The sequence below is a fragment of the Lepisosteus oculatus genome, chromosome 3, assembly GCF_040954835.1.
Source record: "Lepisosteus oculatus isolate fLepOcu1 chromosome 3, fLepOcu1.hap2, whole genome shotgun sequence".
NCBI classification, from domain to species: domain Eukaryota; kingdom Metazoa; phylum Chordata; class Actinopteri; order Semionotiformes; family Lepisosteidae; genus Lepisosteus; species Lepisosteus oculatus.
The window spans coordinates 67949078-67974675 of record NC_090698.1 but is presented as its reverse complement, the minus strand read 5'-3'; the positions used below and the strand labels follow the sequence as shown (position 1 = coordinate 67974675).

General features: G+C 35.7%; 1 protein-coding gene across 2 annotated transcripts in view; it reads right to left on the bottom strand.

Moving 5' to 3' along the window:
• Positions 1 to 437: 437 nt before the first annotated feature.
• phf24 (PHD finger protein 24) overlaps positions 438 to 25598 on the bottom strand; it is a 52219-nt gene continuing 27058 nt past the window's right edge. Inside the window, exons 4-9 of one of the 2 annotated variants that reach the window (XM_006626600.3) lie at positions 16151 to 16229; positions 15702 to 15904; positions 13950 to 14116; positions 8409 to 8444; positions 5953 to 6054; positions 438 to 5089 (exon numbers count right to left, since the gene is read on the bottom strand). In XM_006626600.3, coding sequence (XP_006626663.1) covers positions 4993 to 5089; positions 5953 to 6054; positions 8409 to 8444; positions 13950 to 14116; positions 15702 to 15904; positions 16151 to 16229 — 684 coding nt within the window. In that variant the 3' untranslated portion in view covers positions 438 to 4992. The remainder of the gene's footprint in view (positions 5090 to 5952; positions 6055 to 8408; positions 8445 to 13949; positions 14117 to 15701; positions 15905 to 16150; positions 16230 to 25598) is intronic. The other variant, XM_015363917.2, reaches the window with a different exon arrangement.

The following is a 25598-nucleotide window of genomic DNA, read 5'->3' as shown; positions in this document are numbered from 1 at the left end:
ATCTTCTGCTTTCTCATGCTCCTCTTTAAGATATACTTCTGTTCCTAATGTACTGTATGCCCTAATGTGGAAAGGACACTTTGTTGTTTGTCAAGTCATATGTTATGAGTTATGAGTATCTGCTATAGTATGTCTGAATTATTTATTTCATTACCTCGCAACCTGTAACCTCTGGGGGATTGTTTTAATAGCACAGACTGGCTTTCAAAAAACTCAAGTCTATTTCGGAGTGTATTAGGGTTTTTCAATGTCTCAAATCTAGTGTCGGATGTTGGATGTAACATCCCACAGTAGATTTGGATGCAGGAGGAAGGACATACTGAGCTCCAGTACTCCCTACAATTGTAAAGATTTGTTTTACAGTACATGTTGTTTATAGTTTTATGGAATTGAAAACATGAAATTAAAGAAAGCACACAACCTCAATCAACATGCCCTTACTTGTCAAACTGTTTTATTTCACTTTTATAAATTGCTTTTTCCCATGTTGCTGTCAAGACAAATCACTAAAAGCCCTTATTAACTCTCAACAACTTCATTTGAAAAAATATCATTGGAAGAACATTTTTTTTCCTAGCTGTCCAATATCATATCTTGTTAAAAACCATAAGGTGAACGTAAGTTCTGAAACATCAGGCGTGTGGGAGAATTGTACTTGATGTCAGTGCATGACCCTATGTTCAGAGCTCTGATCTTGCAGGCTGGGGGAAAATATATGCGTAGAAATTAAGCCTCCCATATCAAGAAAGTAAATTCACAAATAAAAGGCTAAAGATCAAATTGTAATTAGTTTTGATATTTTCAAGAATAATTAATATCTTTCTGTAATGAATTGTTGATAAGTCACTGATCACTAGTTTAAGTTGTTGTTGTTTTCAGTAGCACAGAATCAAAGCTTCATCTGAAGTGCCTATAGTATAAACGTTTTATTGGCAAGGCCTTGGAGGCAATTAATTTGTATGCATTCACATCTACCAGCATTCTACTCATAATGACCTTCACCACTTACAGTATCTGTCATAGTAATTCTTCCATTCATAGTCATCCTCATCCCCATTGTTATTTATTATGATTTGGGTCACTTGTGTGTAAAGATTACCATGAGTCAAAGAGCTCCACCCAGAAAAAGATATATTTAACTTCCTAGGAAAATAATATGAGCAGTACAAAAATGACAAACAGGAAATGTGATAGTTGCATTAAATGTGCAGGCAGCATGACCGGGCAATCTTCATCTGATAGTGCACTAGCATTCATGTCAGAGGATCATGTAACAGGGCTCATTGGGACTGAGATTGTTACATACAGTAAGATCCACTCAGTATTTCATCTATCTCCCGAGCCATTATCCGATCTCCCACATTTATCTTGAAGGATATACTGTTCATCCATCACTGGAGAAACAATTCATGTCAACTGTAACAACATAGATACAGCCTTTACTTTAGGAGATAAATCACAGCAGTCAAGCAAAGACTAAAGTCCACCCCATTGTAGCTGATGATAATTAATGTCCATCTAGACTAAGTGGCTGGAATAACTAATCGAATGGCAGATAATAGTATTTGTTTTACTCTCATTGGGATACCAATTAACAACCTTCATAATGAAATCCTGACACAAGATCCACAGTGTGAAACAGTGATGTTGTCTAAAACACATGTAGACTTAAAATGGTAAAGCCTCATAACACAGGAAGTCTGGACTGAATTTTCACAATTCATAAGTGCCTGTGGCATATCAGCATCACATGGGACTGTCAGTGTCTGAGCCTCTATGATGCCCCAAAACCAGACTACCAGGTGATGCAGTCTTTGCATTTTGTGCAACATACATTGGTTTAAATGCAACTTATTTTGTTATGGCAGATCATTTCACAGTGAGCTAAAAAAAATAAAGAAAATATTTCACTGTGTGCTTTGATGCCCCTAAAGTGACAAAGATCTACTGATTACTGCATGATCTGATATTAAATTAGAACACAAGAAAGGGTACAAGGTTATGAGTGGAAGATCATTTGATAATCAGATTACTTGATACCAGGATCTCTTTCAGCAATTTCTTGAAAGAACACAAAATTCTAGCATTAAAAACAAGGCTGGTTTGTCTGTTCTCCCAAATTCTCCCAAAACCCAACTGTAATAATAGAGTGTGTAGATATATTACCAAATTACTAATTAAGCACATTCATTACCACTCTGTTATTAATTTATTATCATTCTGTTCTCTTTACGGTTTATGTGTTATTGATTATTCAAACAGATGAACTTAATTAGTTAAGACTTAAAGTAAAGTCTTTAGTAGACACATACAGTATACATGGCAAGAAATTGTTTGGGACCCCATGGTATCTTACCAATTGTACTTAAGAAACATGAGATGTTATACAGAAGCCACTGACAACAACTCTTCAAGATCCTTGGTTGTATCCACAGATTGGATAATTGCTAATGTAGTGTCCATCCATCACTTGGATCTCCTCTTATTTCTAACCATATTTATGTCCATGTTGATAATTTATATGAACAACCAACAACAGGAATGGATACAAACATAATCTATGACATACAGTACAATACGTGTCCATAAAAAGATTGTCAAATTATAGGCAGTATGTGTTCATGGAACATGAACATTTGGATTGAAAAGTGTTGTAATATAAGGATCTGTACTAGGGCCACTGGTCTTCTTAATGAGTAAAGTTTAATTCCATGCTGAAAATTAGAAAGAATAAACACAAAGAAAGCACAATGAAGGTGGCAGGGGTGTAAACTATAGTAGAACAAAGGACAAAGCTGGCACAGAACAGGCAGAGAGCAGGTGGGAGAAAGCATCCAAATGAAAGGAAATCAGTACCAGAGTTAGTAAACTAGTCAAAGTTACAGATTGTACCATATTACAAGAATTAGCAAACACAGCAGAAGAAGCAAATGAAATGCAAAGTGATTTAGATCAAATTCACGACTTGGCAAACAAGTTTTAATTTAAGCAAGCACGTGTTTTACATACAGGTAGCAAAAACATAAACTACTGTATAAATACAAAGTTGGAAACTGAGACAGAAGAGGCTAATAATGAAAATGACTTATTTGTTCATGAGGACACACCATTTACAGTACATCTGGACAATGTGGGGAGGCAATTAAATGTTAGGGTGTGTAGTCAAAAGCATATTTAATTTAAATCATGATTTGTTATGTTAAAATGATAAAATACACTAGTAAGGCCTTATTTAGAATGTTTGGTCAACATGTTATAGAAATTGGCTCTGAAATCAGTCTAGAGAAGAGAAACCAGACACATTCTGGGGCTTATAAGACTGCCCTACACTGAAAGGCTTATGGAGCTGAATCTTTTTTGTCTTTATAGAAAAGATTATGAGAAGACCTAATGCAAGTATTCATTGCCATTGTTGAGGCTGACCCCGTGCACTTTGTCAGAATGACTAGTGAAACACAAACCAGAGGATATAAGCGAAACAAAGTGCATTTAAAACCAAGAACAGGAGACTATTCTTTAGCCCAAGGGTTGTGGGAGTAAGGAACAAGCTACCCAGCCATGCTGATGAACTTTATTCAAGAGACAGCTAGATAAGATCCTTGGTTCAATTTGCTTCAACCAAATTGGTTAGATGCTGAATGCCCTCCTCTTATTTCTAACCATATTTATGTCCATTGTAATGTGCTGTAGTATTCTGTCGTATTTGCTCTATTTGACAGTGTTTGCTATCCTCTTACTGCCTTTGAACAGTTCTGAAATCTCAAACCTGTTTTCATCTGTAACTGCATCCAACATAAATAAAAGACTTTCTCTTGGATATGTGGTATTCAGTATTCTGTTACCGTTTCCATCAGCTTACAGTCTGCTGTTATAAGATGATTACAAGGATGTTTGTATGTGTAACTGATCTTTTTTTGTATCTAGAAATGCTGCCGAATGCACTGTGATTGGTATAATGATATCTGCAAAAACTCAGGTTTAAAATTATCATATGAAGTCCATAATTCACACTATAACTGTTTCAATGACAAAACTTTTCTCAACATACTGTACATCAAGCTCATGGGAATGGTTTTGATTGAATTTATATTATTTTCCACAGCAGATGGAAACGAAGCAATAGACTTCAGCTCATTTGCAATACAATGCTTGAAGCAGATGTGCACAATACAGAGGTTAGAGCTTACAGTATATCTTACTAACACAGCTCCATAACAAAAAAAATCCAGTTAAATGTCATATATTAAGTTCTTAATATAGTGTTTAGGGATATGGGAATAATTTAAAGTTGGAAAACTATCTAACACTTAATGTATTTGTTTCAAGAATAATCCTTAAATGTACAGTAAATGTAGTAGGTATGGTCAATTATATGAACTGGGCTTTTTCACAGCATGAAAAACTTGATAATTTTCCTTTGTTAAAAGAAAAGCTGGTTTATACATAAAAGCGAAGCAAAAAGGGCAAAGACTCACATCCTAGTCTTAGGACAGGTCAGCACATTTGCCACTCAGTTTCCTAAACATGTTTGCAGCTTACTAGTGGCTTGATATCAGAAAACATGTTTAGAACATGTCCCTGTTAGTTATTTTTGCTTCACTTATAAGATGTTTTAATACATTAATAATAATAATTACTGTTAATGTGCTCATAACTACAGTAATGGAGAATGTTCCACAGATTGAGATATCTAGTTCTTTTTAACCAAGAGCGCTTGCTACTGACAAATAAAAACTTTGCTGCCTGTATATGAGAATAAATATACATTATATATTGTAAATAGCTTTTCATTCCTTTATTTGTGCCTGCGCTGCTCCCAGTTGGCAGCACTTGATTTTTAAAATGATCGATAAGTCTCAAAATTAATTTCAAGTCAACAGTGTCCACGTCATCCCCTTTATGCTCTGGAAAGAAATCCCTGTGTGCTGACAGCTTTCCTTCAGTGATTTCATCTATTGGGCATGTTCCCTCTTCCCAAGGACTCTGTCATGGTTATAGCGGAGGACGAAGGTGAATTGCAGCACTGTTTGGGCGAGCTGCCAGGATGTAGACGACACTCTCCTTCAGAAACTCCTGCCAGTTCACTTGCCTGACAGAGATAACGACAAAAACAGCAGAATAATTACTCTGGAGTTTGCTGGCAAAACTGTATTATTTCCTAAATTTCTATGACGTTCTGTGGTACTGTGAAAAAGCATCTCCTAAGATAAACAACTTTTTGATAGGGATTTAAAGAATATGCGAGAAAATGTAAGTCTTGGATTGTATGACACTTAAAACTGTTTGTGGCTCAGGTGGTGTCAGGCTTTTCCAGTTGTAATCTTTATCTTACACACTAACGGCTGAAAAAACAAATCCAGTTCACAGGAAAAAAGCTTTCAGAGTGGTGAGGTACACCTTGCATGGAAATGTGACTGTAAAAAGGCAGAATTTTTTTTTAAAGAATAGCATCTCAGCACAACAACCATATGTTTTACTACACTACAACTGTATTGAAATTTTGAAAGAAACGTGTAAGGAGAAAGGGAAGATGTAATGAAGCAAAGTGTTTTGGAACTGCACAGTTGAAAGAAGATCCCTCAATTTAATAGACACTTAGTACTGTTAGTCAGAGTAGGAATGAACAATGTTGTAGGATTGCCACTAAAGATGGGTATTTTTCAATTTGAAATGTATCTGTCTGGACCAGCATATACTGTACTGCAATAAAATTACTGTCTTTGAATTTGCTCTGTAAGACTGTAAAATGAAAAATTAGGCAACCCCGCAAATGATCTGTTTTCAGTATTTATCAATTTGTGTTCCGTGCAGCTGTATGCATCTCAAATATTTTAACTGACTAGTTGAAAGTTTGTAACAGTATCAGATTCATTATACACACAAGTGAAAAAATCTATGTATCATGTAAGATCATGTATGGAAAAAAGCTGTAAACATTTTCCAAAAAGTTACCTGCTATCATCCTGCTCAGTAGACAGCAATGCTTTATCCCGGCTCTTTCCACTGCCTGAGCTTGCTGGGCTGCTTTCTGATATTGGACCAACATGACTAATGCTGCAAACCAGAGAGAAATAGTTTGTAATAGCCATTTATAGACATTTCCTGTCTGTTGAGCTCAAGGTGTGGTGAAAACCATGTCTTTGACAGGTTAAGGTGTGTTAATCACCTCAATGCTACTGTACTGTACTGTATATATTGTATGTTAGAAAAGCATGTGATTAAGGCATTTAAAGCATTGTTAAAGACAAAAAAGTTTGTGAAGTCACTAAATCATTTCTAATTTGGAAATAATGTACTGCAAATTTTCCACTATTTGACAGTTGCTATAAGTAACAGCAAGTTGTACTGGTTTAGATTAATACATTTCCATCTGACAGAGCTCTTCGGAAGTATTTTTTCAGGATCTAAAATAAAATTCTGGAGCAAAAATGACTCATGCTTCATATAATGTAAGGGTAAATCAGTGTGTATCAGCCAGCTGAACGGAGAATCTCCAAAGACTAATTTTGTCTAAAATACTGTATGACTTCTGAGAGAAAGTAGTTTCATTTCTCTCCCCTTATCCTAATTGGCATTAGAGCACACTTGCAGAACATCTACAGTACTTTGGTTTGGTTGACAATGTATACGATGATATGAACATAGTGTGCTGTTACCATTAGCAAGACATTGAGGTGATTGCAACATGTACAGTATTCTCTTTTTTTAAACCAACAGATTACATTAAAAAAGAAATAAGTATTGTAAATAAGTCTTTAATTGCAAAGCAAGATTCACTGCATTTCCCATCATTTCAGCCAATGCATTGATTTTAGTAATATGCTGTATATTAATATTGAGCAATCAATTTTCTAAAACAGAAATATGCAGTAGACCGTCTTCATGAATCTTAAGTAGGTTTATCTGCCTGGTATGTGAGATAATATGGAACAATAATTTTTTTATCATAAATAGAATTTAAATCCACTGCATTTTTCTAACTACCGGAAAGACCATCATCATTCTGTTATTTGAGCCGACATTTGATACATATTTGCATCAAATCTAAATTAGATACAATATTGTGACCGTTCTACGGCACTGGAACACTACAGAAAAACAAACAACGATGGAAAATAAATCTAAAGCACATCTATTTCATTCAGCAATCAGCACATAACTGGCAAGTATCACTTTCTTTAAGTCAGGAACTGTTCAGTCCTGGTCCCAGAGGCCTGGTCTGTCTGCTAGTTTTCTAGGTCTGTTTAAAGCAGCAGCACAATAAGAGCTGGGTGATCCAGTTAAGCTCTTAATTGAGACAATTTGAGACAATTTATATTATCAAGGTCTGAGCCAGAAGGGAAAATCCAGGCTTACAGACCCTCAGTTGGACAGTCTTTTATGATCTTTATATTTAAAAAGTGTTAAAGTGTTAACACATGACAATCTCCCAAATTCTGCCTTGTCAATGGTCATTACATGCAACTGAATATGAATATGAGTTTTCACTTTGTTAATATACGGTACACAGTCTAGAAAACATTGATCTAAACCATGTGAGGAGGTGGGAGGATATAATGTTTAAATGATTTAAATGAATGGGCAAAACTAAATGAGATGATACCATCAAATAAATATTCCATATCAATGGGGCTAACCCACAGTAGGCTTCTATTTAGGTATGTTGCATTAACACATTTTGAAAATTTGGAAATCATTCTGGCATTTAATAAAAGCATTTAAAAATGGCAATTTAAAAGCGCTTTTTAAATTGAATGTGCTATTCAGCTAACATTCAGCTATTCATGCAAACCTGGCAACCACTACAGTTAAATGTAGAGTTTAAAAGTGTCCAATTCAATTCTCTTTAAAAGATAAGACCAGAATGCTGCCTCTTGGTTGTGTCCGATCGTGTCCAATGCACCTTTTGGAACACATGCATTAAGAAGAATTTCTGCCAAAGCATACAACCTATATCTACAGCCTTTTGGTTTCTGTGTCATTTCCATTCACAGGAATATTCTCAGCCTTTCTCTCTTTCTAAAGTAAGACAAATGCTATGATTAGAGCACAATACATCACTCAAGAAAACATTTTTAATTTTTGTAATTTTCGATAAAAATTTACAACAAATGTCTTTCCTCATGTTACCTTAACCCTATAAAATGCAAGGCAGTTTAAAGAGTTGAGGGAGATTTGTATTATTTCCAGTCACTTAAGACTGTATGTACTTATGCTGTATTTGTCCTTGAAATAAATACCAAACAAACTTCTTAATGATACTTCACAATAGTTAGATCGTTCAAGTAATGAGAGAACAAAAAAAGGCACCATATCTGAAATTCCCAGAAGATGGGTATCTCAACATACAGTACAGTAAGTGCGTCTCAAACAAAAGCCTAATGCATGGACTGTACACTGCTGCTTACCTTAAATTCAACACAGGAGAACACAATCCGACAAGTCTGTTGAGAAATGGCACACGTGGAACACAAGTGAGGCAAAAGTAAAGATGAAAAGGGAGATGACTGTACATTATGGCATGGTTTTATGACTATTTTTTCATGCTCTCTGGAGTGCATATGACAATGGAAAAGCATGCAGCTGTGCTTGAAATCCTTAACCCAGGATTTCAAATGTATTGCAGTTTTGGGAAAATGGGAATACTGGTAATACCTGCTATATATCATTTTCATGATGAATTAAAATGACCAAAGTGTATAAAAATATGTTTGCTTTGCTTTTTCAAGTGCAGTTGTATTGTACGATATTGCTTTGTTGTGACTTCTAGGAGTAGAAATTTTAGATACAGTAGGTTTAAAAGGCATACCTGTAGATGGAGAGACATTTTCATGTTCCACACAGATATTTTTATTTTTATTATTACTGTATATAATACTGTAAATAATCCCTTTATTAATAATAATAGATAAAAGAAGTCTATGTGAATAAAACAAAGTATAGAAAATAAAAATGCACATTTTATTGGTCATTAGTTTTTACTCGACATTGACCTTTTTCTTTATTTCCTCATAGTTTGCAAATTACAAACAGGAAGACAGGAAGGGCAAAGCAAAGGCTTAAAGATAAAGATGCCTTGCCTTTTTTCCCAGAATAAAATTTCCTTCACTTCAACTGAGCACTTCAAATGAAATTCAAAGTCGAGCAAAAAAAATTAAACACATGGATAATGGACGAAAAAGAAAAAAAAAAGTACCATCAGTCTTTTTCTTAAAACAAGTAACAAAATATACAAAATGTACAAATTTATTAAATAACAAAATCACGACTCAGCTGAAGACCAAATAGAAACTTTCTTTTAAAGAAATATCTACAGTATATTTTGTCTTCAAATTATTGAGATATTGGGCATTAAACAGCTTCTTCTTCTTCTTCTTCTTCTTCTTCTTCTTCTTCTTCTTCTTCTTATTATTATTATTATTATTATTATTATTATTATTATTATTATGATTCCAAAAACCACTTTTTGTATGAAAATAATAAAAAATTGTGTAGTGTAGTCACAAAAATTCAGAGTGTAGTCACAAATCAGGGTGATGAGTTTAGTACAGTTCAGATGTGAAATGGTCCAAAGACAATTTTTCCTTTGGGAGATGTATTTGCTTTCTAAATAAAGTTTTCAGAATGTGTAAAAAAAGCTGGCATTTCTTTTGTAAGTACTAAAATCATTACCAACGGATATCTTTATACCACTATTCACAAGTACAGGTTTAGTAAGATGACTTATGAACCCTATAGCTCAGACATAAGTGACTGACTGTCATTTGCACTGACATTTATGGTTTGTACAGAATGATGCACACTTCCAAGGTAATGATTCTTTGTGGTCTGATGCTGAAGTGCACTGAAAGGAGCAAATGGAAAAGTTGTATTATCAGGGGATTTCTAGTCTGATGGACAAATATAAGGCTGAATGTATTGTATTAAAAGGACAACTAGGTCGAGAGTGCACAAGTTGTAAAACATTCTTAATACCCCCCAAAAATCACATGTCTGGTATTAGGTCATTATGTTTTTTTTTAGGGTAGCTTTTATAGAAACTAGCATTTTGTGATGCCTTTTGTCCTTTTGTTTCCCTTGTTTTATGGTCACCATTAAAATAAATATTTTGTAATGACAAACAAACTTTCAAACAAGAGGAGACCATTGGTTTCTGGTAGTTTGTGGACCGGAGCCACTTTTAAAGGATCTGATGTTATCTGCTTCAATAATTAGGTTATGTAGCAGTTTCCAGACATTCTTAAAAATCTTTTCACTTCCCTTTATCTCTGGGTCATGAACACACTCAATGGGCTAGCTGGGCAGAATTGCTGCCTCTTGTTTGTAAACATGTTTATAGATAACATTCAGAAACCTCCTCCATCACAGTACCTTCAGATTTTTTTCTGCTCAGTCTTAGGCAACTAGAAGATCAGTCATTTGAGACATCTGCTATATGCTTAATAATAGCTTTTTGGGGCTGTGTTCTTTTATTACAACTCAGGAACTTAGTCGTAAAGTCCTTAACAACTCAGGGTATACAATTCTGGCAATAAAGAAAACAAAAATGATGAAAATTGCAATGATTAAGTAGTACATGGCATCCTCTGGGACACCAATATTTAAAAATTAAATAAAAATCTCTGTTCCAGGCATGATAACAGTTACAGTGCCTTGCAAAAGTATTCGTCCCCCTTGAACTTTTCAACCTTTTGCCACACTTCAGGCTTCAAACATAAAGATATAAATTTTTTTTTTTATGTGAAGAATCACCAACAAGTGGGACACAATTGTGAAGTGGAATGAAATCTATTGGATTTTTGAAACTTTTTTAACTAATAAAAAAATGAAAAGTGGGGCGTGCAAAATTATTCGGCCCCCTTGCGTTAATACTTTGTAGAGCCACCTTTTGCTGCGATTACAGCTGCAAGTCGCTTGGGGTATGTCTCTATCAGTTTTGCACATCGAGAGACTAAAATTCTTGCCCATTCTTCCTTGCAAAACAGCTCGAGCTCAGTGAGGTTGGATGGAGAGCGTTTGTGAACAGCAGTTTTCAGCTCTTTCCACAGATTCTCGATTGGATTCAGGTCTGGACTTTGACTTGGCCATTCAAACACCTGGATACGTTTATTTGTGAACCATTCCTTTGTAGATTTTGCTGTATGTTTGGGATCATTGTCTTGTTGGAAGATAAATCTCCGTCCCAGTTTCAGGTCTTTTGCAGACTCCAACAGGTTTTCATCCAGAATGGTCCTGTATTTGGCTGCATCCATCTTCCCCTCAATTTTAACCATCTTCCCTGTCCCTGCTGAAGAAAACCAGGCCCAAACCATGATGCTGCCACCACCATGTTTGACAGTGGGGATGGTGTGTTGAGGGTGATGAGCTGTGTTGCTTTTACACCAAACATATCGTTTTGCATTGTGGCCAAAAAGTTCGATTTTGGTTTCATCTGACCAGAGCACCTTCTTCCACATGTTTGGGGTGTCTCCCAGGTGGCTTGTGGCAAACTTTAGACAAGACTTTTTATGGATATCTTTGAGAAATGGCTTTCTTCTTGCCACTCTTCCATAAAGGCCAGATTTGTGCAGTGTAAGACTGATTGTTGTCCTATGGACAGACTCTCCCACCTCAGCTGTAGTTCTCTGCAGTTCATCCAGAGTGATCATGGGCCTCTTGGCTGCATCTCTGATCAGTCTTCTCCTTGTCTGAGCTGAAAGTTTAGAGGGACGGCCAGGTCTTGGTAGATTTGCAGTGGTCTGATACTCCTTCCATTTCAAGATGATCGCTTGCACAGTGCTCCTTGGGATGTTTGAAGCTTGGGAAATCTTTTTGTATCCAAATCCGGCTTTAAACTTCTCCACAACAGTATTACGGACCTGCCTGGTGTGTTCCTTGGTCTTCATGATGCTCTCTGCGCTTTCAACAGAACCTTGAGACTATCACAGAGCAGGTGCATTTATACAGAGACTTGATTACACACAGGTGGATTCTATTTATCACCATCAGTCATTTAGGACAACATTGGATCATTCAGAGATCCTCGCTGAACTTCTGGAGTGAGTTTGCTGCACTGAAAGTAAAGGGGCCGAATAATTTTGCACGCCCCACTTTTCATTTTTTTATTAGTTAAAAAAGTTTCAAAAATCCAATAGATTTCGTTCCACTTCACAATTGTGTCCCACTTGTTGGTGATTCTTCACATAAAATAAAAAATTTATATCTTCATGTTTGAAGCCTGAAATGTGGCAAAAGGTTGAAAAGTTCAAGGGGGCCGAATACTTTCTCAAGGCACTGTATTAACAAGGCACCAGAGCTGGTTTTACTTGATTGAGACTATAGATACTGTATGTACAGTGTCTGCCAGAAATTAAGCTTTTTTAAAGTTTGCACAAGTTACAAGAAAAATAAAGGTTTCCAATTATTTCCTTTTCTCTCTTGATTGTTAGCATAGCACCATGTTTTAACTGCTCATTAATGTGCACAGCAACAGCAGCAACAGAGGGAGATGGAGGAGTAGAGTACAGCCAAGGTCAGGCAGGCAGTTAAACTGTGGAAAATTATTCCCTACAATCTGTAACTTAAATGCAATAACAAAAAAACACCACCAATTTGTAGGTTATAAGAAGAATATTTACAATTTCCTACTAAAGAATTTTTCAGAATGTCGTTGTAAGATAAACCAACAGCTCTTTTTGAGTTGGTGCATTTTACATGAGTATGTAGCTACAGTAAATGTATAGATATGTATCCCTTGGGGTACTGTATATTCTTTCTGCTCTCCTAAATAATCTATAGGAATATTGATTACTACATCAATACTGCATAATAATAATGCATATTTATATTTCACATTGAAATTGTCAGTGATGTTTTTGTCAAAGCTCAAAATCATCAATAGAAGAAAATAAAAGGAAAAAAGAATATAAACTATTGAAGCAAGAAATCATAGCATTGCATCTTAAAAAATTTAGGTTAAATAATGGACCTTATAACCTATTCACAATATTGATTTATTTGCATTTTTTTTAATCTTTATGTACTTCCATTTTTAAGTTCATTTTTACTGAAATGTACAGTACATAAAAAAAACAAATATAAGTATAGTTCTCAATGAAATGTATAGCTCAGTACATGTAGAAATAAGGATAACATTTTTTGTAGGATCATGACGATTCAGCCTATTTGCCATATTTTAAAATGTTAATGTTACTTCAGGGTATCACTGGCTTAAAAGCACCACAAAATCTAATCATTCTAACGATGACAAGCATGCAGTAGCACGTCAGTACAAAAGTGTTTATTTTAGCAGTTGTCTTCCTACAGTGTATATATATAATATATATAAGCACTAACATAAAGGTGGTATATCCAACTACTATGCTGTAGCTTTCCAGCTACAGTACTTTCCCACACGAACAACTTCCCTCTCCCTCTTCTTCAAACAACATCTCCTTATATGTTTCTAGCTATGTCCATAGGAACAATTAGTTGAGGTAGGTTTATCTTACAGCTAATAAGTATTTATAAAATGGCCAAATTGTAATGCAATGTAATATATTGCGCTGTATACAATATTTTAAAAATCTGCACAATAGCATTTTATTGCTAGGGGACTTTGAAACGGGAAGCAAATATTACTTTAATATATTAGTTTGCATAAGTGCTTGTGATAATTTTAAAGGCATTTAGACCTCTTTTTTATCTTTTGTTTTATGTTAGTTTTTAGTGTGCATCAACAAACCAATACTGGAACAAAGCAAGTTACAACTTCGTCTGGGTTGTATAGGAAGGCTTTTTATCTTATCACTTGTAGGTTTGAGCCTGCTCTGTCACAATGGGGCATTTTGGATTCATTATTGATTTGGATGTGGATTTGGATTTGGATTGATCAATGCTTTTGCTGTGTAATATTATCGAACACCGGCAGACTGTCAGAATTGTTAATACCACAGAGTGACAAGCATTACCTGACATTGCAGGACTGAGACTCCTTGGTATGCTTGCGGAACCAGGTGTGCTGCGCTTTCCGCACCTCTGTTCCTGTGATCAGCCCATCCTTATCCCGATCCAGACCCAGGAAAGTGGCTCTTGTTCGATCCTTCTCTTTCGCTGTCAGTAGTCTGATCAACGAATTCTGCGAGGGACACAAAAGGTTATGAACAAATTCCACTAAAAAAAAACTCAAATTTTTGGTTCCGACAAAAGCAGCAAGTATTGTTTTATAGTGTTATATATTTTTTTGTGATTAATAGTGCTATGAAGCACATTTCCTGGCATATAAGTGTGTCAATGTGTTTCCAGGCACATTTCCCAACACTTTTTCTTTTCCACGAAGCAGTGTCAGCGAAGATTCAGAATATTACTTTCTTTACAGTTTTATGTTACAGCAGAATTGTCTCTTTTACAGAGATTAACAGAGAAAGTAATTGTATGTAACAAAAAAAAAACCTGTAAGCATATCCTCAAGCTTTTTAAAAAATGTAGGGTTTCCTCATTGTACTTGTTTCAAAAGCTTCCTAAAAGCATGTCAAAATAAGTGAGATTTTTATTGATGAATTTATTGATAAATACAACATTCACAGCTTTCTAGAAAACTTTGTTAAGCTCCTACCTTTTTTAAAGTTTAAAGCAAAAAACAATCTCTTTACATCATTAATAGGTCATTTAGTGTGAAATAATAGTAGTTCTCATGTGTCTGAACAAAACCACCTGTGAAGTGTGAAGTGTGTTGTGAAGTTCTTGGTCAGGGAATGAAATTCAAGCAAAGATTTAAAGAAGTTAGACGTTTACAGATTGGGTTTTCAGGTTTTGAATATATTAAGTTAAAAATGTGTATTAATTGTTTTGCAATTTCACAAAATGAGACACCATACTGTAGGAAGTGTCTACAGAATACTCTTGCAATTTAATGTAATTCCTGTTAAGTTTTCACATTGGCAGCAGACACCCTGCATCGGCACTTTTTAAATCAAATATCAGTTGCTTATTATTCATTGCTAATATACTAAACAATAAATTATCTGAATCATAACTCACAGTGGATACAGTTAGTAGAGTATGGGGTAAACATAATTGTTATTAAGCACTCTTCTGTGCAATTCTGTTGTAATCCTCCAAACGCGCAATGTAAAAATCCCAGTTTTAACAATATGATGACAAATATCAGGATTACGTAAGAACATACTGTACAGTATCCACTTACTGTATGCCTGTAAGATAGGTTTGTAAACCCAAATTGGTGATAAAAATAAAGACCACAGTAACACATTTTCTGACGAAACAGTACATAACTCTTCGCTTTTAAATCAAGGCGGCATTATTCAACAGAAGTTCAGGAGGTGGTCAATGGTTCTAATGATACACTTCTGCTCATATATGTATAAAAAGGTCTTGGCTGCACAAAGCTGTGCATGCATCGTTTCTAGCATCCCTTCTTTCACCACATTTCCACTTGTTTATTCCTCAAAAGTGAGACAGGCTGTGATCTTCAGCCAGTGCTGTTATTTCCTCAGCTACAGATACTGTAGGTGAGGTAACGCCAAAGTATTAGGCACCGTACAGTATATATCCCTTTATGTTCGCTGGCTTCTTCTGTCATTATTAGAATTCGACCGAACTACCAAATTGAGGTTCGTGAAACCTAATAAGCATTAGAATAAAATGGGATTTGACAACTGTTGATTTAAATGGGCTGGCAGTAAACCCCCAGTGTTCCATACCTCAGACCGGAACTTCTGTAGGACCAAAAGGGACTCGTGGTAAAGGAAATCAGCCCATTCGATCGAGCCCTTCTTCTCATGGTCGAGGGCAGAGAACTGTCCCAGTACTTCCTCTTCCTGCTCATCTGACAGCTGTTTCTCAAACAGCTGCCGGGACACAAAATGCTTGTAGTGCAGGAACTCATCCGAAACGAGGCAGGACTCTGGGAAAGCCCAAAACAAAGACCGGAGGGCAAATTCAGTTTTATATAAGATTATCTGAATATAGCTAGAAATTAAAAAAAAAGATATTTAAAAAAATGCCAGAATTTCATTTTGCTAAGTTAGTGATAATAATCTATCATTATTCGTATACATTCTACAGTAATTCTTAGTTGTTGTTTTTTCATCGAGGTAACATTGGAAAGTGCATAATAATTAAAAATAATTTGACATGTTACAATGCATACCTGGGATGATCTTGCACTGCTTGAAGGTTTCCATCAAACTGTACATCTCTTCTTCAGTCAGAAGCAGGTTGACATTATCCTGTAGCAAAAGCCAAATGTTTTTACACAGTTATTTGTTTTTACTCACAAGTCCCTCTAAAGAGCCTTGCTCAGGGGCCCAACGGAGTAGGATTCCTCTGCCGGCCATGGGATTTACACCGGTAACCTTCCAGCCACAGGTGCAGATCGTTAGCCACAGAGCCACTGCACCGCCCAAAGCAACTATTCTGGCCCATGGAGCTCTTACCAACTGAGCTCCACAGCATTAGCATTAGCACAACATTGCTTGCATTAATAATAAATGCACATGCTGTATCTAGCTGTACTGTATACTGGATATTTACCCATCAACTTTGGTTATCGTTATGAAGAGATATAAATTTGTTCCGTGGCACACAACAAGAACAAGGGCTCTGCGTGACTATGGATGAGATTAAATTTACAGGAGACACAAAAAGTGTTTAAATAGAAGATGTTGTATTAATTCTTAATGGACTGTTGGAATATATTAGTGTCTGTGAATTGATTTTGGAGGGTGGTGGTCAAATCAAAGGTTTAGCAATGAAAGTCAAAGTTAGAAATGGAGTTCAGAGGTTAAGAAGGAAGGTTACTGTACATGCTAATCTAGCACACTTCTGCTCACTGGCATATGTAAATCTCACACCCAGGTCTTCTCTTTTTATACATGTATCTCTCTCGCATCCCCCCAATTCTCATACAGACTCAATCCTTGCAATAGTGGGGGGAGTGATGGCAATCTATCCTCACAGACAGGGGATAATTCACTTAGTTAGGCAAGTCATGCCAAATATTTTATTTAAATTGTGTCTTTCTGTTGCATTCATTAGGATGTAACCAAACTACTGTACCAAATTATTTGCTGCGCTTTGGTTGTTTACAGCATTAACACAATAGTCCTATGACCATCATCACATTTTGATACATTATAAAGGTTTTAAGATAACAAATTTAATTACTTTTGAAAGTATTCTAGTGTTGATTTTACTTCTGCATGTTATCAGAAAATGTGTACATGGCAAAGAGGCATGCTGTATATAAAAAAGTAGCATGCATTAAAAAAACAGAAGAGGTTAAACTTCCTTAATGCACGGTGAAGTGATAATCTAATGTTTCACTGTTTCTTGTACTGTGTATAGGATTTTCAAATCTTTGTCATACCCAAAAGCGATAATTCTACCAGAGGATGTTCAAAAAGCTGTTCAGAAATCACACAAAATAATTAGTAGTAAATATCTCAATGAAACAAAGACCTCCTGCAACAGTGAATGGATATTAACTTAAAGTGAGCAGATTTCAAAATAAATTTAATCTAGATCTTCCACCAACTGATTGTTACTGAAAACAATCATTATGGCCCCAGTAGGCTTCTATCCTCACAACAGATGCTGGTTGGTCTTTTGCAGGGAACTTGTCTAGTACTTGCTTATTTAACTTGAAGGTTAACCCTGCTTGTGAAATGGTGTATCAGGAGACAGTGTTTCATAATCTGAAGCAGAGACAAGTGAGTGTCCCTGGAGCTAATAGAAAACTGTACAGGGTCTTAAGATGAAAGGTTATTGACTTGGGGCAGCCTGATACATTGTGTAGCCTTGTTCCTTGACTTTTTCTGCTGTTTAGCCATATTTCACTTAATGCATTGTTAAAGGTCATTAAAACCCATGCCTCAGAGAGAATCATATCCATTTATTCAATACATTTCATCCCCCGTGAATCTCATCACCCCACACCAGCTATTCCAGGCTCCAAAAATAAACATTTTACCCACGTGCTTTCAAGTATGGAGGGTCAAAGGAGAATTCTCTCTAAACAGACATTGTTCTGTGGAATGAAATTAAATCAAAAAATGTTGCAGATGTTTTGTGTAGAACCACACCTTGAAATATCAAAAATAAGCCTTCATTAGGATGGAGGGTGTTAACGAGCTTAGAAATTTGTGAAAAACACAATTTCTGTACTTTTTGTTCAGCAATACCAATATAAATCACTATTGATTTAATATGCAGTCTTATTTGGGATACAATCTTACGAGACCTTTCATAGGGCAATTCAGAAAATATATAGTCTCACATACAGATTTTAAATACAATATATAATTTATTGATATAATCAAAACATGCATAACAAACAACAAATACGATAGAATATATATCTGTCAAGCTACCTGTGGTTAACACGGAATGCTGATCATTCTCTCGGGGATTACAAAGATTGGAGTTCAGAGTTAAAATACACATTGACTACAATGTGTTGAAGTCTAGCTTGTGGGTTTTATCAGTCTCATATCACTAAATCACATTTCTATTCTCAGACAAAAGTAAATGTACATTTACTATCATGAACGAAACATCAAACATATGGTTCGAATAATTGTTGAGAATAATGTGAGTAATGAAGTTATACTCAACAATCTGTTGGCCAAATGTCCCTGATGTTTTTAAACTTCCCGCTGATAAAAAAGAGCTGAGTTTGTTCTTGGCAGCTTCTCTTTTCTAAGAGTGTTCAGATGAAGGCAGAGGAGAGCAAGAAAGAGTGTTTGCCTTGCGTTGGCTAGGCGTTTCCATTGACCTTACACAGCTCTACCAAAATAGTCTTTAAAAACAGTCTGTGCACAGTTTATCTTCTGGAGCTTTTGTTCAGAATACGATCAGATATTCTGGTTCCGAAAAAAAACAGTCCAGTTGTCTAATTTTGTTGATCAAGCAAATATACCAATGGATTCATGAACACAAGATTTCTTTGGCTTCAGGAAGAATACCTTGGGGTGAATTTTGTACTTCATTGACTCACTCTCTTGGTTTGGCTTCTTGGCGAAAAGTTCAAGTCCTGACTTGCACTACTGGCAGTCACGGAGTTGTAAAAGTCAGATAGTCGGTTTAGATGAAGAGATTTTCATGTCAGTGAGTTAACAGGCGAGAATGAACTGGGTTCCTGTTCATATGGGGTGACATCACAAATTGGTGATTGGCTGAGATACCTTCAGGTTTGGTTCTGGCACCCACTCTACAGATCACTCATTGGTGGATCTTCCTTTGGCTTACTGGTCATACTTTAAGATCAGGTCCAGATGTGCATTCAGCTCTGTGGTAGACATCCAGACATATCCATCATGGGAGTTAAGATCATCCTGTCCTGGGGATGACTATTATCCAAAAGACAAACTTACCTTCCTAAATGCAAAGACCACTAGGTCATTTTGTGGCAGAGATCACAAAGAAGGAGACTCTTTAGCTACATGCCTGTGTTGTCACACATACAGCAGCAGGCTGCTTGGTCAAGGCACACAAAGATTATTAAAAAATCTTCGATAACACTTAATTCAAAATGAAATAATAGGCCTTGCCGCTACATTTGTAATCTACCATATATGTCCAGAAAATGCATTAGCTTTGTTAGAACTGCCTTTGAAAACAGGATAGGTGTTTATAATGTCTTATTGAAGTGCAACCTCTTAAAACACTTAATACATTAATGATGGTAATTAGTTTTGCTCTCTAAGATAAGAACTGTTGTCGCTCTGGAGATAATAGGAGTAAATGCATTAGGCTGCGTAGGCTATTTCATAGGTTAATTGAGTAATGCCTCTGCTACAAAAGTGAATTTTAAATTAAGGGATATTTTAAATTTCATAGAAAAACAAATTGCCTTTAGATGTTGTAACAACAAAATTGAATTTTCTTGTCAGAAAATAATCACAGCAAAAGAAAAATGTTGATTAATAGATGTCGCACAACACCATTATATATAAAAAAGAATTCAACCAATAAGGCTTCCAATATGAAAATGATGTTACCATTCCTGTAAAAGGCCCCTAGCTCAAGGTTTATGTTAACTTGCGTCATCTAGGTGTTTCCCTACATACTGTAGCATGGTCAACTTTTGACTTTTTGGAGATGCTGTAAAAGAATAATGGGGTGTGAATCCAAAGCAACAAAAGTAAGCAGGGTGCTGTATCTGACATGTACTCGATACAATTATACTGTATACTATAAATAGTAAAGCATTTAGTCATTTATTTATTTTCTATATATTGCGTAGTAATCACAAATAATAAAAGGCTGATGTTACTCTAGAGGGCATGCTAAAGATCAGTGAAGCCTCTGGACTTGCAACTGACAGGTTCTAGGTTTCAGTACCTGTTGAAGACACAGCTGTTGTACCCTTGAGTGAGCTTTTTTGTATCCTAGTTGCTCCAGCCCACCCAGCTGTGATTGACATCATGACCCACACTGGGGGAGAGGGGGAGCCATGTGTTTCTTAGACCCAGGATGGGTCTTGGCCTGATGAGCCATTGTGTGCCAGTATAGACTATGCCTTTGCCTTAGATGTTAGTATATAATTCACATTTCTCAAAAACAAACACTACAATGGAAACGCGAGCAAAATCCAACTCTGTTCCTTCAATGGAGTTAACAATTATTATTAAAAATTGCATTTATATGGCACTCATCAACCCAAAGCAATTTACAAATATGAAGGGACCCACTTCATCAACCACTGAAGTACAACACCCACCTAGATAATTTATGCCAGTCATTATGTGCCAGCAGCCCTACTTCACAGCATTTCAGGCAGAGAAGTGAGAAATTGTTTTACCACTTGAATAAAGGGGGAACTTGTGCGAGTCCAAAACTGAATTTTGCCAGGAGAGGAGGGATAACATCCCTTCTCTTATAGACCTTTTTAATGACCAATTAGTCAGGATCTTGGTTTAACATCTTATCTGTAGGATTTAAAAGAAATGTGGAAAGATTCATCCAGGATCTTACAGCACCTGCCTATCTCATTATATAATAGATATCTACATGAAAAAGGTCATCCAGCACTGAGAAAGAAACTTAACATTAAGCAGAACGTGTTTCATTTCAATTGCACTCATGTTAAGTACTGTAGCTGTTTTCAGTTCAATCAGGAAGATATAAGGGCAAAACATGACAGAGGCCAAGAACAGCTTTAATGTGTTGCTTTTGTGTGGTGTTTGTTTCATAATTTAAATACTTTGAAGAGAGGTACTCACATTAAAAAAATCTTAAACATTTCTTTTACCAGGTGTTCAGAAATATTAATGGGCTCATTAACTCTAAGAGCTAGTGTCAACAAAAATAAAGGAATGAGTGAAAATATTCTGATAAATTATTATCACTGTTGTGTGATGCTTGTTTTACTTTTTTAAGGAACATTCCTGAAATAGCTTAAACACTTTTCTGGCCTTAATGCACTTTGTAACCATTTTCTCCCTTCAAAGTCTAAATATATGTTTTATGATTTTTTTTAAATATGTTCTCCAATTCCTATCATGTACTTTCTGTAGAACTCACAGCTTCTCCTTAAGAGTTTTAAATTGAGTATATATTTGTGCAGGGATTATGTGTTTAATTTCTGGATACTGACTGAACTCTGGCAGGAACACATTTGTTGTTAATTTTCTCCATAGGGGAAATGATGTATTCCTAGAATTTCACATTCAGTTTCTTAAAATAAATACAGGAAAATATGCTGAAAGTCAGTATTCAATGGATTTCTTATTTATATTTTCCTGACAAGTGACTATCAGTATAAACCCACGCCTATGAAAGTGTAGATTAACCAAATGCAATAATATTTTGATTTTTACTGCTTAATCAAAAAAGCTTCATTATGTAAGAACTGGAAAACAAGAACAATGTTTGCAAATATTTTTATCAGGATCTGGTAATTAGAAAGATTTTACCAGGGCATGTTTTGATTTTATAAAACCTACTTTATCCCACACAGAATTTAAACCAAATAATAAAGGGATTAAATTTCAATGTTTACAAAATCTAGTGTTTGAAAATAAATTGGCAAGACATAATAGTCGAACACAGTCTGGAAATCACTGACCACAATTTGGGAGACCATGAGTCCAAGTCTAAGTGTAATTGTCAGGGCAAGTCTAGTCACCACAGAAATCCACTTGCAGTGAGTGATGGCAATCTGAGAGCAGAATACTAAACTGATCTCACACTGGGACCTCACCTGCAGCCCTCTCAGTGAGCTATGATGGGGCTGCATTTCTCCAGGAATCCACATGTAACAATGACTTCCTTTAGCAATTAGAATGTGATATCTAGTGCTCAGAGAACAGTGCACTTACACATGCTTGTCTAGGCTGTATGAGTTGAACAGGACAGAACCAAAAAGTCAGAATGCAATCTGGTGCAAAGAATGTATCACGGATGTAATACTTACATTGTTTCCCTCACATGCTACTAGCTCTGTGATTTACACATTAGATTCCCTGTTGATCAGCCCAGTTAATAAATTCATTAATCAAAAAATAATTTACACACATCATGTCTATCCAATAACATATCTGTGAATCTTTTGATGAAACTACTGATTTTGTCATTTTTCAATTTAGAATTTAGAAATGCTTTTGAATGTGAACCACATATAATGAGAAAATAAAATAATTATTTTAATAGTTGGAACAAAGAATGGGTTAGAACAACAATGAAGTTCAGGGCACAACAGAAGTCAGACAAACAAAGCAATGTTTACCAAAGTCTCTGATATGTGCTGTACAATCAGTAAGAACACTTGTCATCTCAAAACACAGAAATAATCCAGGCTAGATTTTCCTGAGAGAATTTCATCCCATTTTTAATCACAGAAAACAAAGGCTTCTAATTGGACATAGATATTGGTCCGCCTTATCTCTGGTAGAGACTTTGGGTACAATTAAGAAAACATTGCAACAGCATTTCACAGGCCTTCAGGCATTGCTAAATTTAGATTTCTTTCACAACATTAATTTAGATACAGAGGATATGGAGGTGTGCTTAATTCTTGGTTTGTTATCCTTTTTAATTCTGCCTTTAAGTGTGACTATTTGAATTGACACTCACTTTTTAGGACTTTTGTTGACTTATGAACATCCATATCTTGCCAGTGGATTTAAATTTAAAAATTTGATTTTTGATGCTTTGATGGTTGGTTTTGGATGTAACAGGCTCTAGAAGGAATCTATCATGACATGTTTGTTCTTGTGCCAGTGAAGAAGTTTATACATGACTGACAGTGTAACAGACTCTTGACTCCACTGGAGTTACTTCAGGTATTCAATCCTGCACGTACAGTAGCAAGAAGCAGTTTACTCAGCTGGATGATGGGGACAGATTAAATACAGACTAGGGAAAGTTATCTGCTGCTGATCTTGGTAGAAACAAGATGTTTTTAGAAACAGGGAATATCGGCATACTCAATGTACTATAGGTGTGAAGAGGTAGTAATAGACATTATGTCAAAATCCAATGGACGTATGTCTTTTTGAGAAACACCAAAAGAAAATGGTTGACCCTTAATGCACAAGTGTGCATGCTTGTCATTCAACACTGGTAAGCTTTAATGGAGCTTTCACAAAAGTTCAGGAGGACATCAAACCCAGTCCCCTTACCCACTTCTTCTCATCTATGTCTGTAAAGTAAATGAAGACTCTCAGGTATCCACTCATGCAGTATAATTTTGTATTCATTATCCACCCTGTCATCATCCTTTGCATCACCATCTCCCTGGCTCATCCCTCAGAAAAAGCATTCCAACAGTCCCATCCATGCAATTACTGTATGTTTCCATTCCCTTTGCCAACATAGTTAAGTCAACAAAGAACACTAATTGAAATCACACCTCACCTACATCTTAATGAGGGTCTGACTGAGGGACTGAAACATGGCTAAGCCTACATTAATAGTATTAATTAATTGTATCATTGCCAGAAAGCATTTCTGGTAAAGAGAAAAGTAATTATGTGCATTTACAACTTCAGTAACAGCTACAATCTCTAACAACATTTCATTTAAGAAAGTAGAATATATTTTTGTATAATAATTCATAAATTCTCTAAAATTTTAATTTAAAAAATAAACCAGTTTTTTATCATCTTCATGAAAAACTGGATGTACTGTAAACTGTACACTGTATATACTGTATTATATAGTATATTAACTAGAAATTGATGGCCAGGCTCTTGAGCAATTATTTAAAAGATAGATCACATTTACTGTGAGATTTAAAATAAAAGATAGTTGTATTGTGAGTATAACAATTATGCATGATTCTCAATCTCAAAGCTACATCTCATTTTATTAAAGCATGTCAGTCATATTTATGTCATATTTTGAAAGGCAAAGTAAAGTTTTTTTGTTGTTAGCAGTGAAAAGTAGCTCCATAACAAATTTATGAAGAGAGTGGTGATGAGTGACAATACTGCTACTAGTCTTTCCTATTGTCCAATAAATAACATAATTAGTGAACAATTCACAGGTAAGCAATTCTTTGAGACTATTTCCCTGGTAGAAACAAGTTCTTTTTCAATTGTCATTAATTTTCTTCTTCAGTCAATACACATAATCTGCATCAATCAAGTTCAATACTTTATTGCAATAAGGACTAGTTGCATGGAATTTAGTTTCGTGAGCACATACAATTATAAAGCCAATAACAGAATTCATCAACCCAACATGTTCACAAACACGTCAAAAACATACCAGTAATAAAATAAGTAACAGTGAGATAAATAACAGTGGGGCCTGATGGATTAACAGTGAACTGTGCAAAAAAATCAAAAGTTAAAGTGCAGGGTTTCACTGAATGGGTGTGACATCTAATCCTGTTTCTAAACTTGTCTTCATCCTAGAGTATCTCAGACATGGTTTGATTTGTCCATTTGTCATACTGTAAGTAGTACTGTACATGAATTAAGGGTCATACCTGTTTATATATTATAAATATAAACTATATATATTACTATTTTAATTAGTAATCACAATGGGGAGTGCTGTCACTTCACAGCACCAGGGTCCTGGGTTTGAATGGGGTACTTCACCAGGTACTCAGGTGTTTGATAGTTCAGGAACATACAGTTAATTAGGGTCTCCGAAATGCTCTCAATATGTGTAGGGTCACCCTACAAAAGACTGGCATCCTGTCCGAGGTGTAGTCATGCCCTGTTTATGCTGGGCTAGGACCTGGCTCACCACAGCACTCCAAGGATAAAGTGGCTTCTAAAAATGCATGTATGTCATAGCTTTTAGAACTAGAACTGCTGGTGGTTTCCGCTGTATTATTTCATGCTGTGACAAGTTTGACATTAGACCCATATGTTAGGCCCTCAGGTCACACTTCATAAATAATAGCTAATAATAGCTAAATGTGTTGGTTTGTTTAAAGAAGGAAACAGGAAGGAATTCTGCAAGGAAAACCACACCTCCTCCTGATGATTAGGTGCTTTGATGTGAGGAGGACACAAGCCAAAGTTAATCCCTGCAAGGCTGCTGGACCTGATAATATACCTGGTCGTGTGCTCAAGGAATGTGCAGAACAGCTAGCTGACGTCCCCACACATATGTTTAATATCTCCTTGTGCCATGTG